Source organism: Rhincodon typus, chromosome 14 (assembly GCF_021869965.1).
Source record: "Rhincodon typus isolate 14 chromosome 14, sRhiTyp1.1, whole genome shotgun sequence".
In the NCBI taxonomy this organism is placed as follows: Eukaryota; Metazoa; Chordata; class Chondrichthyes; order Orectolobiformes; family Rhincodontidae; genus Rhincodon; species Rhincodon typus.
In genome coordinates this window covers 31,792,636-31,811,563 of record NC_063345.1, presented here as the reverse complement: position 1 = coordinate 31,811,563, position 18,928 = coordinate 31,792,636, and the positions used below count along the sequence as shown (strand labels likewise).

The 18,928-nt window shown below is 39.4% G+C and overlaps 1 protein-coding gene across 3 annotated transcripts in view; it reads left to right on the top strand.

Moving 5' to 3' along the window:
- The first annotated feature begins 553 nt into the window (after positions 1-553).
- The window catches only part of arhgap20b (Rho GTPase activating protein 20b), a 111,240-nt gene continuing 92,865 nt past the window's right edge, over positions 554-18,928 (top strand). For 2 of the 3 annotated variants that reach the window (XM_020531300.2, XM_048605492.1), the window contains exon 1: positions 554-827. In XM_020531300.2, coding sequence (XP_020386889.1) covers positions 741-827 — 87 coding nt within the window. In that variant the 5' untranslated portion in view covers positions 554-740. Of the gene's footprint in view, positions 861-18,928 lie in introns of all 3 variants that reach the window. The other variant, XM_048605490.1, reaches the window with a different exon arrangement.

The window sequence follows — 18,928 nt, the reverse complement described above, 5'->3', positions numbered from 1 at the left end:
GAGGAAAACCTATTTGAGTTAAAAATCAAAAGAATTGTGGATACTGCAAATCAGAAACAAAAACAGAAATTGCTGGAAAAACTCAACAGGTCTGGCAGCATCTGTGGAGAGAAATTGGAGTTAATGTTTCAGTTCGAGTGACCCTTTCTCAGAATCTATTTGAATTGTTGCTCATGCGTTCCTTTTGCTACCTGTTCTGAGATCAGCATCGACAGGGGACTGAACCTGGGTGTCACTGAATGATTAAAAAAGTTAACAATGATAAGTGAACACTGTGACTTGCTTATATTCTGGGACTGATATCAGAATTACTTACTAACTGGTGTGTTATTAATGTCATATTAATTTTATTATTTCAAGTGCATAAGCTAAGCTAATAATATTGGAAGTTTAAAAAAAAATCACATGTCAGAAGGATCCCTTTTAAAATTAGGATATGAACTAGTAAAGCAGATTGCTGTACAGTTTTCACTAAAGGGTTACAGTAAAATGAGGCACAGCTAGATGAGGATGACCTTATTTAGTCAGTAAGGAGGAACAGCCCATGGATCAGAATAGGACTCCCGAGCTCAGTGGAAAGAAAAACTGTGTAACTCTCATCTGAGATCAAACAACAAGTCCAGTCAGATCATTATCAGGGGATTTATGCAGATTGCAAAAGCAAATACTGTACACAAATCATTCCTCCTGTTGGACATGGGAAGCAAGAAACATGTGCACTGAAGAATCGATTCAGCATCATGACTCCCCTGCAGAATAACGGAGTCCAGAGGAAACAAAAAGCAGAAAGTGGAAGCCGAATGTTTAAAACATCAGAGACAGAAAAGGTTGGTTTGAAAAGATAATTCCCAACCGCAGAGGTAAATCTTTAAAGAGCTCACATTTTAAAATGTTAGCTTTACTATAGAAATCAGAGTTTGTAGCATTATGAACAATTTTCTCTTCCTGTTGTTAGATTTTCTCATAGAAAGTACTTTATAGTATAAATAACATTAGTATAGTAAATTATAAATTCAAAAAAGACTGCTAGCCATCAGGAAAATATTCTCTTTTATAAGTAACAATCACTGGTAACTGAGATGGAGGGAACACTTTGTTTTTAATGTTTCTAACTGCACTTTTAAATTCATTCAATCCCTACAACTCAAAATATCGGATTACAATTTTGCAGATTTCCAGAGAGAGCAAATTGTAAAAGTTCATGTCTTATTGGCCGTATTTAGTATAATTAATCTATTAGTAATTACAGACTACCTTTGTTGCTGTGATTAACCAATTGATAATTAGCAAATTGCTAAAACACCTAAACCACTGGTAATTTGCTGGTTGCCTCCACTTGAGTGACTGAGCCACTTACAGACAACACAATTATTAACCCACTGATGTCTGATGGATGGTTTTGTTGATGTGACTGATCTATACAGAGTCTTTGTGAGTGTGATATCTCCGGTATATAACTTTGTCAAAGGTTTGCATAGTGCAGCAGTTCTGTCAAACTTCATTCTCATTCTGATGGAGTTTCTCTTAAGCCCATGGCCCCAGAATTTCTGCCAAACTCCTCCATTTTACTTGATCCAATAACACATACAGACATCCTCTGGGCCATTCCGTTTTTATGGAGGGATTTCCTGTGTTAATTGTTATTGCACATTCTCTGCTTCATTACCTTCAGGATACACCTGATAAACATTTTTACCATATGGTGTCAAGAAGAAACTTTGGTAAGGTTCTGTATTCAGAGATTCTTTGCAATATCACTGGAAACCTTTTGTGGAGAATGCTTCAGCATACAGTGGCCTGCCATTAGTGTCAGGGCCACTTGCTATTATGCAGGTCTGTCAGAAACTATATTTCATTATTACCCATAAATTGCAGCACTTCTTCAACTATGTTCACAATCTTAAACTGTACCATAATCTTAAATTTCAGTTTGCACTCTTACATTTGTATTAGCAATTTATGGGTTAATCTTCTCCAGAGGACGTAAGAACACAACCTGGTACAGTCCTATATTCTTGGAGGCTCTGCCTTTTGGAGGACACTCCTGCTGCTAATTCAGATGGACGTAAAAGTTGAATTGATTCCACTATTTATTGAAATGTGAAAGATTTATTCTAATCCTGACCTACAAGTATCGCTCAACCAACACCACAAGTAACAAACTTCTTGGTCATTAATCTCATTGCTTGTTGTGGGATCCTGTTGTGGACTAAGTACTGCATTCGCCTATATATAGTAACTTCAAAATAAGTCATTTATTGGGTGTAAAATACTTTATGGTGTTTGAGGGATAATAAAGGCACTTTATAAATGCAAGTTTTTCTCGTATTCATTTTTGTCACCCGGTGAACAGACAAACAACTTGTGGGATCTGTTGCTGGGCTTGATGTAAGTCATTATTCACCAATGCAGGGTGCTAAATGTTAACAGGGAAGGTTGCTCAAACCACCTATCAATATTTCAAACTCTAGTATACGCTGAACTGATTATCAAGTGCAATTCAACAGTTCATTTAAAAAGGCAAAATACTGCAGATGTTGGAAATCTGAAACAAAAACAAGAAGTGCTGGAGAAACTCCAGCAGGTCTGGCAGCATCTGTGGACAGTGAAATAGGATCAACGTCCTGAGTGCAGTATGACTCTTCAGAACTAGGATCAAACAGTTCATTTAAAATCTTTCAAAGCTAGTGGGAGTTGCTGAACTGTTTTTTAAAGGTTGAAACCATTGGTATATATTCTAGTTTGCTTGAGGTGTCTGTCTTTTATTAGTGACACCTTCCTTTTGGGGCAGAGGTGTTCCATAGAATTGTACTGATGACATTGGACCTTGTCTGCTCAAAAGAGGGTAGAATTTAAACAGTGAATTCAGGTTGCAATGCAGTTGGCACCAGTTTTAATTTCACAGAAGCAAAATATCATGATGCTTGAAATCTGAAATTGAAAACAAATTGGAAATATTTAGCAGGTCTGGCAGCATCTGTGGAGGGAAAGTATAGTTAACATTTCAAGTCTGTGGTGTTAACTCATTTGATTTTAACCTGTTTGACTTTAGCGCTATTTATTTCCAAATTGCAATATCAGTTTTACACACAATTTTGAACATAGAATTGATTTCTTCACTTTTGCAATGATTCGGGCATGAAGGAATTCAGAAAGAAAATGCTGTAATTTATCAAAGAGATACAGATGACATAAATACACAGTTTCAAACTTGTTGCAGCTAACTTCTATTCAGATGTGAACAAGGGAGTCTACGCATGATGTTTCTTATGAAGGGTGTTGTTGCACACAAATTCTGCTCTAGATTGTCATTGTGAGGTAGTTAGTTTATGGAAATTCTTAAATCCATAAGAACTCAAATCTCCATTTGACCTGTTAATCTCTATACCTTTCTTTCTGGGCCCCCAGACTTCAATTTCCAAGACCTTGGTGCTTTAATTTCAAATGGGGAGAAAATGAATTGTATTACTACCAGGATTTTAGCAAAGTGTGGCAGTAAGTGAGTGAGATCTTTGTACTAGGCTGATTCAAAAATGGGGAAAACGCCCAGCCATCCAGTTTGTTTATAGATTTTGTCCCTTTCAAGTTTGGAATGAGTCCATCAGAACATCTCAGCTATTTCTACTTAACTTTTTTTTTAATATTAGCTGAGGCATAGAATACAAAAGCAAGGACATTCTGCTGGAATGGTATGAGACACTAGTTAAACCTGACTAGTTAAGACTGAAGGACTGCATACAGTTCTGGTCTCGAGGAAGGATGTGATTGCATTAGAGAGAGTGCAGAGGAGATCTACCAGGATGCTGGCTGGGCTGGAAGGACTCAGCTATTAGGAGAGATTGGAGAGGCTGGAGTTGTTTTCCTTGGAATAGCAAAGGTTGAGAGGGGACGTGATAGGGGTGTATAAGATTGTGAGTGATATAGGTAGGTTGTTAGGAAGGCACTTTCTCCATTAGTAGGGTGATCAATAACCTGGAGGCAAAGATTTAAGGTATGAGGCAGAGGCTAAAAGGAGAGTTGAGAAGAATTGCTTTCACCCAGCGGTTGGTGGGAGTCCAGAACTCACCGCCTGAAAAAGTGGCTGCCAGAAACATTCGTAACTTTTAGTATTGTTTAGATACTCACTTGCATTGCCATAACTTCCAGGGCTATGATCCAAAAGCTGGAATATAGGATTGGTGTAGTCAGATCTTTGTTAACTGGTGTGGACATGGTGGGTCACATGGCCTCCTTCTGTGCTGTAAGTGAAGGCATTGGCAGCAGTGAGTGGGCCCAGCGCTGTTTCATGGCTGCTGTGGCGGAGGCGAGCGTATGTTTCCAGCAGTGTCTGCATCTAGCACAGATCTGGGGAGGAAGCGGCAGAGTTGAGTTTGGGCTAGTGCGGTATCCAGTGGTATTGGTGGCGCTTGCATCGGTGAGGTCCAGCAAGAAATAATAGCGGCGATGACATCGGTGGAGGCAGGATGGTGGCAGAGTGGTGACTTTCATTCTAATGGCAGTGGTGTGGCGAAGGGAACTCATGCTGGCCACCAGGCCCATGGCCCATGGCAGAGCACTTTATAAGCAGGACTCTAAAGTTGAACAGCTTTTTTTTACTTTTCTGCCTTTACATTCTATGTTTTGCTTTATTTTCTGTGTTTTGAGGTGGTGGCATAGAGTGGTGACACTGCACAACACTTATAGCAAACAAACAAATAAATAAATATTGCGCGGCCATATCCATAGACTGAATTAGGTAAAATAATTGTGGTATCTAGCCCAAGACAATCCTGTGCCTAGACCATGCTATGTTAACTGAGCTCAGCTATGGGAGTGGTAAAGACACTGGCATTAGCTTTAGCCCCTTGATTTGGAGAAGCATCATTGTCGAGTTTGAGGAAGTTTAATGATAAGATTAGGATTGCTAGCAGTACATCCTGTGGTTGAATGGCCTGTTATTTGCCTGGATTTACACATGAGAAAATACCATTTGGGCAAGGTTATGCACCTAGTAGCAATGGAATGATCCCTGTCAATATGTTATTGCTTGTATGGAAGAGGGACAGAGAATGAAAAACAGGTATAACTTGCATTTATATAGTACTTTTCATGTCTTCAGGACATTGTAACACGTTTCACAGCAACTGAATTACTTGAACTGTGGTCACTGTTGAATATAAAAAAACACATTAGTCAAATTGTGCATAATAAAGTTTCACAAATTGCAGTTAAGTTTCCACATAATATGTTTTTGTGATATGGGTTGAGGCATAAATGTTCATTAGCAAACCAGAAACATTCCACTGTTCTTCCTACAATACTAACATGTAATCTTCTGCTCCAAGCGGGAACAGGAAAACAAGACACTGGTTTAACTTTTGACTGGAAAAGTACAAAGAAGTAAATAAGTCATCCAGCTGTATTGGTCATAATATTATAGGCACTAGCTTAAGAATAACATTTCCTATACCACATTAGCACCGGTATGCAAAATACTAATAATGGCAGTACTCAGTCTTTTAGTATGTTAAGTTGTCTTGTATGAATTACTTTTAGAGGTCAGAGTTTGTTGTTATGCAGACAAATATAGCTATTGTCTAAAGCAAGATTACATAGCATTGGCTGGAATAACCATGGTTTGTTTTGCTGATATCAGTTAAAGGATGAATATTGGTTATGACACTGAAAGAATTCATTGTTCTTCCTCAAATAATGTTGCAATAAAAACTGGACAAGAAAATAAGCTTCAATTTGCACCTTATTCCCAAGATCATACATCAATCCTTAGTACTACACTGGGGTTTCGCTTTAATTTAAACTGGTGACAAAATTAATGAGCATTTTATAAAAATATAGTGGTATTACATTATGAGCACCCTAAGTCACATAACCAAAGTTGTCTCTAATGGTCCTTTAGAGAGTGTGAAAATACTGTTGATGTACTTAAAACAGGTAGTGATTTTCATACAGCAAATATTGTAACCAGAAGTGTGAATTCAAAGTTAATAAAACACTACATTACCAATGGCTTTTCACCTCTACGACCTGAGTTCAAATTGAGCCCAAAAGCGTCTTATCAAATTGCCATTGGTATTGCAAAGCATTTTATGCAGTGCATGCAATGACCTTCATCATGTAAGAAGAAATGTTCAATTTCCCTGTAGTAAAATCGTTCATTCTGTGAAGCACCAACATCGTCATATAGTCATTTGCAGTTTCAAGTTCAGAGTTTAAGTGATGTATAACAGATTTTGTACCAACACAGTTAAATTTCTCATTCATTAATAACAACTAAGATGTAGTGGCCAACTTGCAGTATGCTTGTAAAATATTTTTTGGCTTGCTGAAACTTATTGAACCATTTCTACAAAAGTACCTTCCTTTGGTTATCAGCCTACATTTAGGAATAATGCTTCAACTGTGGTCATAAAAGGTTAACACTTTCAGAGATTACAGAAATGGAAAAAAAACAGATCACAGGGATATTACTAAAATTGACATATTACTGTTTGTTGCTGAGAAATATAGTAAAATATGGTTCAAATCTAACATGTACAGTTGTACCATATCCAATATTTATCTTATAATTTTATAGTCAAATTGCATCTGCAGTTAAAGTGTCAGTGATGTTAGTTGTGTTTAGATAACTATGTTTGAAAGCATATTCCTTGACCTTTACCAGGGCTTCAGCTTATTCCTGCTTGGTAAAAGTTAAATACACCAGCAAAGAGAATTGAAAAAGAATTTATTTTATTTATTTGCTTGTACACTTTCCAAATCCACATGTTTATTGCTGCATGTCGCAACAGGAGACTTTTTTTTATAATTTGAGAGATCTAAGTGAAGATCTATACAAGATTAGAACAAAAAAGCAGGGAAAAGCCGAGGGGACCATCACAGTGTTTCTAAAACAACATATGACAAGTGTTGTATAAGTTAATCAATATGACAGGGTTAATCTATGAGCTAAACTAAAGCTCCACCCACTCTGATATATAACAGATCCACTAGATGCAGCATCAGGCAGTTTGAGTTAGTTGGAAACTGGGACAGGTCCTGATGGAAGCATACATGCCTTACTTCCCTTTAGTTAGTAATGGACTATATGACTAAAAGTTTATGCAACCTGTATATCACAACAAAGATGTAATAAACTACATCCTGTTATCCAAGACAAGAACCTGTTCTGTTGAGACTTACTCATGGTTGATCCTCCTTCACAAACTGTAGAACAGCCCCTTCTACTAATATCAGAATGAGAATTGGTACAGCAGTCTACCCCATTGTAAGCCAACAGTATTTAATATCCATGCACTTGAGGAAGAAATCAGTTAAGAAAATAGTAATATTTGGAAATGAACCTGCCGATTCTCCATTTTGAAGTATGCAAGATGATTCTGACTAGTATGTCTCATAATTCAGTTTTACTGGTACTTCAATCGACATCACATCATATCCTCTTAAGATGATAACTATGGCTTTCTCATCACTGTTGCAACAGCAAGAAAGGTTATATGGAAGAAAAAGGTTGGAAGCTAGTGACAAGGAATCAGACATCAGGACACAAGCTTTCTTTTGTATTTTGCCTAGAGTTTGAGATGGGTTCCTACATAAAGAAGACAAAAATGATTTTGAAGTCTATTGCATAGGCAAACACAATAGCTATTTTCTCACAAGAGGCTTGATATTCATTCTGCGCTTAAAACTTGATGCTCAGATCATTTCCAATCTTGACCCAGCATTACATGTGTTTCAGATGGGACACTATCTTCAAATGCAGATCCCTAAATTGGGCATGGAGTGCTGCCAGGGAACAGGAATTGATAATGAGGTAGAATCCTCAAAAGCAGGTGGGCTTTCCCTCCACCCAGCAGCTTGCAGGAGACAGGACTTAGAGGACAAGTAGTCTTATAACGCAGGACAAGTGAGTAAACGGTTAATGAAAGTGTGCTAGACCCTTCCTGCAAGAATAACATTTTCTTTCCTGAAATTTTTATTTTCAGCCGAAACATGACTTAATGACACCCTAAACCTGTGGACTGACATGCTGTAGACCTGTAGGGATTGGGATCTGTGATTTGAAAATGGCTTTGGCCTTCCGTAGCCTGTTAACAAGCTCTTTCAGGTCTTTAACCAGTGGTTCATTGGAGGTCTGTGTGTTTTTGGCTCTGCTGCCATCCCCCACTCAGCCTTCACTTTGAAAGTATCATGGCACCCCAGAGGTGTCAGGAGGTTAACAATTGGTGATTGTGATGTTCAAAGTGCAGGCATTTGAAGAAGATGTCACAAACACCAATCAAATGAACAACTAGTTTAACACAGCTGTTGGTTGAGGGAATACAGAGACTGTCAGAATTCCCTGGTCTTCTTCAAATAGTGGAACAAAATCTTTGGTCTGAATGTATGAGTCACAGCTAACATAGCATCTCATGGAAAGGCTGGTACTTCCAATAATACACTGCAGTGGAGAGACAGATAATTATGTCCTATAGTTTTTTCAAAGCTGCTCCTGATGTAAGTACACCGGAGCAGCTCTGAAGAAATTCTGGGTCTATGAATTTTAATCCTAGAGTGAAGAATTGACTCATAATTCTTTGAACCCAGGGACAAACTAAATACAAACCAATCAAAACAAACAATGTCAGTAATATGTAAATCTGGCTGGGATTGACACTTCAGTCCCCAATGCTGTCGATCCATCCATGGACGCTGCCTGACCCATTGTGATCTCCAGCATTTGATCTTTTCAGTACAAATTCCAGCAACTGCAGTAATTTGCTCGTATAATTTTTTTTCAGTTGTGTTAAGTGTATGCAGGCACTGTTATTGAAATCAGTACGGTTAGAACACCAGCTGAACCCTTGAGCACAGTGAATGAGTTAACAATGACCAGCACTGGAAATTTGTCAATGTCATCTTTTTTATTATTGTGCTGGATTTGAGATTTGTGTCTGGAAAATGTTTGGTAAAAATACTGTAGGTTTTAAATCAATTCTCACCAAATCACTGTTTTCTCAGTTGTGTGCCAAGGGAGGGACAAATGGTTTCATTGTAATAACACTGGATGCTGGGGTAAGTTGTGAGGCCCAGCTGGGATGAGTCATTTATTTAAAACATGCTTTTCCTTCTGTAAGAATACTGGATGGTATAATGGGTCAGAACATTGTTAAGCTTTCTATGTTGTAGTTTAGGGCTTTTGAGAAGGCCAGTGAGGCAGAAATCCAATTTTGTTGCCTTGTGGGAATGGGATTGAAACTTTGTGCTTCCTCAAATGATAACTCTCCTGACTTACAAAGTTCAGGACTTGGACGCCATTAGGGGAACAAGTTCCCTTCTCTACATATTGGACGGCTGTGATGAGATTGTCATGCAGTTATTTTTGATAGCACCCTGGCAACGTAAACATGCCGACGGGTCACTCCACTGTCTTGAAGGGGGAACTGAAATGTGGTTGATCATTATTCTTTGTTGTTCCTGGTCTAATTACAAAAGGAATAATACCAACTGCACCATTAATCCTAGCTCCGCCTAAAAATATACTCAATTATAAAAGTTGACTGAGCAGGACTGGAGTGCTGCTTTGAATGCTCCGTGGGTAGAGGTCATAATTATTGTGACATAAAGATGAGAAAGTCCAAAGTATCAATCCTGTGGCCATATTGTATCCTAGTAGTGGTGGTGAGCCATCTCATCACATTCAGGGAGGAAGTTGCACATCTGAGAGCATCTGGTGAGTCAAACAGTTCTCTTATTCAGGCAGTGCTTGTTCATTGGGAGTGGTGCTCACTTGGAGGCTGCAGACAGTTTCAGAGGGAGATATGGTGTAGAGATGGAAGCAGTCTTAAAGATGAGTTAAGGGCCTACTGGGACCAGATTGATAGAGCCCGTTTGAGGTCTGGAGTACAGGATCATCAGACAAAGGAGGTGGGGAAGCCGGGGTAGGGGTTTGGTGAATCTGTGAGAACTAGAGTAGGGATGCCTTCCGATAGGCACTGGAGGTCAAAAAGAAGGCAACCACTCATTTTACCCAGCCACAAGCCTGCCACGTTTCACCTAGCAGACAGGGCATGGTAAAATCCCAATGTCCATGGGAAGAGGTTCTTCAGTAGCTGTTTATTGGGAACTTAAGAGCCTCATTAGCATTCTGGTGAGTGGGCCTCCTGGCACCTCTCCTGTCACTAACAAAATGACAGGCTGGGTGGGTAGGTGGTGGGTCAGGCAATATTTCTATGGAACCTAGTTTTACAGGTCCCCACACCTGCCATCCCACACAGGAAAGCCTCATCTGTGCTGTGTTCCCTGATCTCGGATATGGAATGCAGTTGCTGTTCTGGAGATGCCCTCAGTGCGTCTGTACTAAACATAGGGAAAGAAAAAATAGTTCATGGGAGCACTAGAGCCAAGACCAGTCCTATTCCCATCTGACCTGCTGGCATACATACTTTCCCAATGGAATCATTAATCAGACATCCAACATTTTAGTTCTGGTGAATTTCTTCCTTCTATGTTCAGGTCTCAAAGTGCAATTGTAACATCTCAGCTACTGACTGGCTGAAAATAGTTAATCTAGCGCAAAGAATTATAATTTCTATGCTCGTGGTGTTTTGGCTCAGCGCTACAAGCGCTGACATGTTAACTGCTACCCAATTGCAGTTCAAGGAATGCCACCCAGATAACATGGTGTCACAGGGTAAAATAAGACCTGTCTACTCTCACTTTCTTTTATTCATTCACGGGAAGTGGGCATCATTGATTGGACTAGCATTTATTGCCCATCTCTAGTAACTTTTGAGAAGGTGCTGGTGAGCTGCTTTCTTGAATCATTGCAGTCCCTTTTGTGTAGGTACACCTAGAATTGTGTTAGGGAAGGAGTTCAAGGATTTTGACCCAGCGACACTGAAGAAATTGATCAAGTGGCGAGGTGCAGGTCTTTGTTAGGTGTCCAGTAGAAGTCAGGTGTTAAACCTGAGACAGAGAAGGAAAAGACAAAAAAATGGAAAGTTTCTCCACTTTCTCAGCCTTGTGTTGCCCCTAATGATCAGTTCAAGTACAGTATTGTTAAAGACTTTGAAATTCCTTTGTTTCTGAAAAGCAATATGCATGCCCCACAGCAGGGTGTGGGTTGGTAAGCAGGTAGGAGGGTGAGGGGTGATGAGCAAACCAGAGAAGGAGAGTAAGTGTAATGTAGAAAATATAGTGATTATCTATTTATTAACCTGCATGCTGCATCCTCGTTATTGTGTAAGTACCTTAATAATATTGACCAGAATTCATCTCTGTTCTGTTCTGATCTGAGCTGAGTGGAACAATTTAAATGCTGCAAATGGCCTATGAGATATATTTAGGGAAGTGAAGATCTTACAAGATCACTTTAACGTGATGATTCTTTGCTTGAAAATGTGCGTGTATGGACAGTAGGCAAAGATTAGACTGACCTCATTCATGATGCACCCTATGTTTCCGTAACCTGTCAACACTGTCTCGGCTCGCAGTAAAGAATGGACACTTAGTAGGAGTAGTCTGGAAGGGCTGCTGCTTGGGGAACTGAAACTCCAGTACCAGTCACTGCTTCTCAGAGTGGACACTAAGAAAGAAAAAAGAAGTACAGAAAACAGTTGTTACCAGAAGATTTCAGTACAGGTGCCCGAATGTGTCGATACTTCAGTTCCATCGTGAAAAAAAGAAATCACTTTACTTTCCTCTCTACATGAATATGGACCTGTTCGTTAAAGGCTGGCAGGAAATGTTGCGTTTTTCTTGGCTCTGATGGTAGGAAGTACGGCCATCACCCTGTCGCTGAGAAGGTTTCTCTACAGCTCTCTCTACTGCTATCTTTTTTAAAAGCTAGGAGCCTCAATGCTGAAAGAATTTGGAAAACAATTTATTATTTCTATTTTAACGAGGCAAGCATGGAAGTAAGACAATGTGTCAGTTTTGCATTGCAACTGAAATTATAATTCTATACTTGTCTTAGAATTTAATAAAGCATCTTTGAAATGCGCAGGGCTTTAAGTTCATGTTTCATTTGAAATATTACTAAATTAATGTTGAAACATCCTCTTTTTGACCTCTTGAGACTGACAAGAATAACTTTTAGCTGTCTTCTGGTATACAAATTTCTGTGAAATGAGTTTACATAGGAGTGCTACATATTTACTGGCTTGCTACCTTACATTAGGTATCTGATGTATCTTAGTGACATGCAGTTTCCAAATCAACAGGTTTACTAGTAATATTTTGAAATATTTTGGGGCTTAAATGATTTCTTCATATATGCTTTCAGCCATGATTCTGAATTATGTCAGTTACTTTGCTTCTTTATGGTTTACGCATCAAAGTACAATGAATACAGATCATTGAACAGATTAACTCAATCAAACTTAGGTCCATTAAACCATTGAATACTACAATGAAGCCAGCATTGTAGCATTTCAGTGGGATTTGAGGCTGGAATGAATTGCAACAGAATACTCATTCAGAACTTAAACAATGCTAAGTGAACACTAGAAGTTGAAGCTTTTCATCTTGTATTCCTCAGAACTAGGATGCAAGAAACAGACTTGAACAAAAGGACACCACTTTAAATGGCATGAGAGGAGAGTGCTGATTGATTAGGCCATCATTGGTGTGCAGATGCAGCAGGAACAATTAACTGTCAATCTTAATTTTGAGATCAAGCAGATAGATTGTGATTAGTCAGGGTTTTCCATGTAGATGCAGCAGAGATTGGCTGTCTCCATACCCCTCTTTTGAAAATGGTATGTACACATCATATGCTGCCTGGCCTGCTGTGGTCCTCCAGCTCCACACTGTGTTATCAACATATGTACAAATTTTGCCTACATAGAAGAGTCCTTTGTATTTATGTATGTAACTCCTAGAAGGCTTTAATGCATCACACTGTGAACACGACTGATCTTAATTTTGTTTTCAGTATAACTCTTAGCATGTTCCATTGTTAGTTTATGCTGAGTTTGTTTATCTCAGTGCGGTGACAATGGAAGTATGAGAATTTAGCTCAATGTCTCTCCATTGGGAAAGGTTTGTTGTCTAGTGATTTCTCCTGGATTATATGATCATTCGCTGGTGATAAAATGGCTTGCTAATATTTAGTCGGTTCGCAACAAACAACTGCACCTCCCAGTCGCGTCGGTTCGCAACAAACAACTGCACCTCCCAGTCGCGAACCATTTCAACTCCCCCTCCCATTCCTCAGACGACATGTCCATCCTGGGCCTCCTGCAGTGCCACAACAATGCCACCCGAAGGTTGCAGGAACAGCAACTCATATTCCGCTTGGGAACCCTGCAGCCCAATGGTATCAATGTGGATTTCACAAGTTTCAAAATCTCCCCTCCCTCCACCGCATCCCAAAACCAGTCCAGCTCGTCCCTGCCTCCCTAACCTGTTCTTCCTCCCACCTATCCCCTCCTCCCTCCTCAAGCCGCACCTCCATCTCCTACCGACCAACCTCATTCCGCCCCCTTGACCTGTCCGTCCTCCCTGGACTGACCTATCCCCTTCCTAACTCCCTACCTACACTCACCTTTCCTGGCCCCATCCCCGCCTCTTCGACCTGTTTGTTTCCTCTCCACCTATCCTCTCCTCTATCCCTCTTCTATCCGCCTCCCACTCTCTCCCTATTTATTTCAAAACCCCCTTCCCCTCCCCCTTTTCTGATGAAGGGTCTAGGCCCGAAACGTCAGCCTCTCTGCTCCTATGATGCTGCTTGGCCTGCTGTGTTCATCCAGCCCTGCACCTTGTTGTCTCGGATTCTCCAGCATCTGCAGTTCCTACTATCTCTTGCTAATATTTAGTTAGTATTAAAACTTGCATCACAATAATGGGTAAGTTATTGTAGTGTGACCTGTATACTTGGAACTACATCAAGGAATATTTCAACACTTCCACAAGAAGGAATTGATGTGTCAAGAAAAAACATACTTATTACTTTCTTCCACAGATATCCCAGCCATTAATATGCCCTAACCAATGAACAAATAAGTTAGCTGCAGCCCACTTTCTGTTTCTCTGTGGTCCTCAGTATACTTTCTGGACTAGCTCCTGTTGTTTTCCAAGAACTGCACGATCGCGGGCTGTTGTTGGAACTTGGATTTTTGGGGAGGGATTACAGGGGTGAGGGGCATGGGGAATTGAAAAGGGAAAAAGAAAAGAGGGCTTACAGAAAGAAAGTGAGAGAGAAGTAAAATGGAACAATACGATAAACAGGCAATTGTTTATGATTGTGGCTCCCAGTGAATGTTAACTAACAATTTGCTTGGCCTTTGGAGCTGTGACATTCAAGATATAACCTTTGTTAGGAATTTGGCTAGAGATAGATTAAATTACTTGTAAATGTAACTTTATGTACTTTGATTAGCATACATGCTCCGTGCATATCTGATGCATTGAATTAAACAGAACCGAAGACAGGCCAGCAGTATCAGAAAGGGTTAGAGCAGAACCTGAAGGAGGTAGGCTTTCAGCTGTAAAGTAAAGCAAGAAAGGACTAGGAAAGTGATCAAAGATGACAGGTCAGAGCCAGAGATTTACAGTCATAGAGTCACAGAGCACAGAAACAGACCCTTTGGTGCAATTCATCCATGCCGACCAAGTTTCCAAAACTAAATTAGTCCTGTTTGCCTGGATTTGGCCCATATCCCTCCTATACCTTTCCTATTCATGTACTTATCCAAATGTCTTTTAAATGTTGTAACTGTACCAGCATCTATCACTTCCTCTAGCAGTTCATCCCACATATGAACCACCCTCTGAGTGAAAAAGCTCTCAGGTCCATTTTATATCTTTCTCCTCTCACCTTAACAACATGTCCCTTAGTATTGAACTCTTCTACCCTAGGGAAAAGACCTTTGCTATACGCCTTATTATGGTAGAAGTTAAGGACGATTCAAGGAGTTTCAGACAGGCCAGGAAAAATAGAAAATGAAGCCTCACATTAGTGAAGGAGACGCAGAGTAGTATGGCAGAAATTGAACATCCAGCACTGCTCATAGGGATATTTTCACTTCAGCTACACGCTTGATCCAAGCCTAATAAAACATGTGAAACCCTCTTTTACATTATAGTCTCCCATTGATTAGTTCAACATTTTTCCTTTCAAATTTCTCTCCCAATCTAATGGTATTGATTGTTGCTGGGATGCTGCTTTCTAACACTGAAGTAACTCTTTGTCATATGTGAAGCCAAATTTAACATTAGACATTGTATGCAGTCAATAATGTGATGTTGGTAGGCTATTGAATAGTGGGACCAATAGAGTTAAATCCACTCCTGTCCTTGTCTGATATCCAGTGCAATTTCAGTTAATCCTGCTGGCTTTCCTACACAAATGTTGCACTTTGTTCTCTCGACTGGTGGGAAAAAGTCCCTCTTATTCAAATAGGACTGACCTCAGAAATCCTGACATGGTCACTCTCTTGTTTCATTGGGTAGGGTGCAATTTCTGCTTTGTCATATTTGACCATAGTTATAGTTAAGTGAGGTTACTCACTTTTGTAGTAAGAATAAGAAAGGCAGAATTTTGTTTTAAATAAGTGAAGCTTCTAAATGTTGATATTCTTAGAGACTAATGTACTCATACAAGAAACACAGAAAACTATCAGGCAGGTACAGCAAACGATTTAGGAGGCAGATGGCATATTAGCCTTTATTGAAAAGGGAGTGGAATACAAAAATATTACAGCTGTCTAAGGCTTTGGTGAGACCTCACCTGGAGTTCAGGGCACAGTTTTTGCCTCGATTTCTAAGGAAGAAATAAATTTGTAAAGTCAGTGCTACAGCAAAGGTTTACTAGGTTGAGTCATGATTTGTCAGCATTCTCCTATTTGGGAAGCTGAATATGTAATGCTTATAATGAGGTCACCCAGGAGGACTTCATAAAATATGAGTTCCCTGATTGGGGCTGTTAATCTGGTTCAATCAGGGAACCTGGCTGCCAGATATAAACAGGAGTGTCAGAAGGTCTGTTCACTCTGAGAGCTGGCTCTGTGGGAGCTGGATAGGTGTCAAGGACTCTCCATGGGTAAATAAAGAGTGAATTTGTGACAGGATACCAGTCTCTGGAGTTATTCCAGAATAAATTGGGTCTAACTATCTGAGGTTTAGAAGATTGAGGGGTGAACTCATCAAAAATACAATGTTGTGAAGAGGCTTGATAGGAAAGACATTAAGAGGTTGTTTCCTCTTATTGAGGAAACTAGGATAAAGGGTCACAGTGTCAGGATAAGAGATTGTTCAGACTGAGATTAAAAGACATTTCTTCACTCAGATAGTTATGAATCTTTGGAAATCCCTACTCTAAAGGCTTGTGGGTGCTCCCTTAATGAAGATATTGTCTTTGCTTAGAATCATACTTCATAAAGCTCCCCTTTATTAAAAGTATTATATTATCCTCAGTGCAATTAACAGTAAATTCTTATCTATTAAGTAAGCAGTGGAGATGGGGTCAAAACATAAACTGTACGTTTATTTCTTTGTATGTCATCAAAAACATCAGAAATGTTTCATGTTTTACACATAGTTTACCAGAGCAACACCTCACAAACAATAATAAAATCAATAGCCAGCAACCATTTGAAGAATGTTTTGAGAAACAACTGTTCGCGGAACATCATAAAAACTCCCTAACGGTTTTTATACCATTGTTCTTGTAATTGGGATTCCAGGAGTTTGACGTACCAAAACATGTTCTCAACATTTATGATGTTCAATCTGTTTTCCAAAACACAGTGGAAGACTTACAAACCTAACTCTATTTGGATCAGTAATCTGTCACTGGGCTATGAAAAAAAGATGTATTAGCTTTAATAGGATTTCAGCTTAACATTAAATTGGAGATGAATCAACTCTAATTACGTTGTACTCCAGTGTTGTATTGGAGATTCAGCCTCAATTTTGGTTTCGGTAACAATGAGGTTTCAAGTCACAATCTTCAGACCTTGTGCCAATAGTGCTATTATCAAAATAGCCAACCCAATACCATATCCATTAGTACATTTACAGAGAGATTCTTCATATTACCTCCCCCTAGTATGTTATCAACCAGACCAAACACCCTTCAAATATATCAAGGAGATAGCCTAGATCTTAACTTTTTCTTATTTAAAGGCAAGTGTAAGGTGCTGTGTTCCAGATGTAATTGGATTGGTTACACTACTTGGCTTTAAGCAAAACATACTTTATTCTTACCCTACAATTAAAATACAAACAAAAGAAAGAAGAATTGGTTGTAACATTAACTCTATTAGAAAACTTACAGAATAATAGATTATTTAACAACTAAACAACAACTGTTCCAATCTAGTAATGTCCCATAAACATACCATTAGCAAAGGCAAGTTCAACAAAACAGATTGTCTCATATGCAATTCCAGCAGCAGAGAGAACTCCAGCTTTTTGCTGTGACTGAGAGATATGTAACAGCTTCCACAGCCAACTTCAAACCCCAAAAATCACTGAAAGCTAAACTTAAACCCTGGATCTGTGGGAGCCTGACTCCATCCATTCATGCTACTTCTATTTTTCCAACTTAAAAAAAAAACCCAAGCCTCACAAGCTGTTTACTTTATTGGGTATGAATAGACAGCTTTGTACCTCTGTCTTAAAACCTCTCTTCAAACAAAAAGGACAAAATACACCTCTTAAAGTCACAGTATTGGTATAAGCATCATAAATGGAATTTATGGAAATAAAGATAGAAAATGTAACTGAATGACTCCAACAGAAACATTAGTTTATCTTTTATTCTTCACAGATGCTGAAGGCATGCTGTAAATTTCCATAGTTATATTCTATCTCTCATTTCCAGCATTTACAATTTAACTGTAATGAATAGAATAGAACAGAATACAATCCCTACAATGTGGAAATGTCCTTTGGCCCAACAAGTCCACACCAACCCTCAGAGCATCCCACCCAGACCCATCCCCCTATAACCCCCCCTAACCTACACATCCCTGAACACTACGGGCAATTTAGCAAGGTCAACCCATCTAGCCTGCACATCTTTGGATTGTGGGAGGAAACTGGAGCACCCAGAGGAAACTCACACAGACACGGGGACAATGTGCAAACTCCACACAGACAGCCATCTGAGGGTGGAATCGAACCCGGGCTCCTGGTGCTGTGAGGCAGTCGTGCTAACCACCCTTAAGACAAGATTATTCATATAAAATTCCAGCGCATTGAACTTCGCTGATTTTGACCAATACATTCCCATTTTTATTTTACATCAGGTATTTCAGTTTATAAGTGCCTCACTTTTTTTGTGTTTCTTCATTCTACTTTTCTGTCTATTACTTGTGCCCATGGACAGTCAGATGTGGAGATCCTGACTTTAAATTCCCAGCCAGATCAGAATACTTCTTCCCTTCAATTGAAATTCATAATTACTTACTTCTCTACCTCCTGAGGGAAAATGGCAGAGAATACAGTGACAATGAATAGTGTGACAAACTGTTCAGAAAGAAAGATTTCCATCAATATAGCACTTTTCATGACCACATGACATTTACACCCACAATATTGTGGTGAGTATTTCCTATCTCGACAATAACCATGAGACATTTATCCTGAAATCATTAGACTTTCACACCATTTTTGGGTCACCAATGATAAACCAGAACTTGGTTGCACAGAGACAAGGGAAACCCAGTGTAAATATAGCCTGTGTCTTCCCTCTATCACCCACCCCCACATGTTTAGCATGTATTCAATGTACAGCCCGCCAATAGTACATTCAGCATGGAAATCATTGGAATGAAAGGGCGGTACAGTTAGCATGTTACTATCCTCAAAAGGACTGGGGATGGGCCAATTACAAATTATGATCTCTTACCTGAAAGTGGAGCATTCAGGTATTTTCCCCTGCAATGATGGCAAAATGTTGGCTAAAAAGTACATGATGGTGATTTGGTCAAATATAAGACAC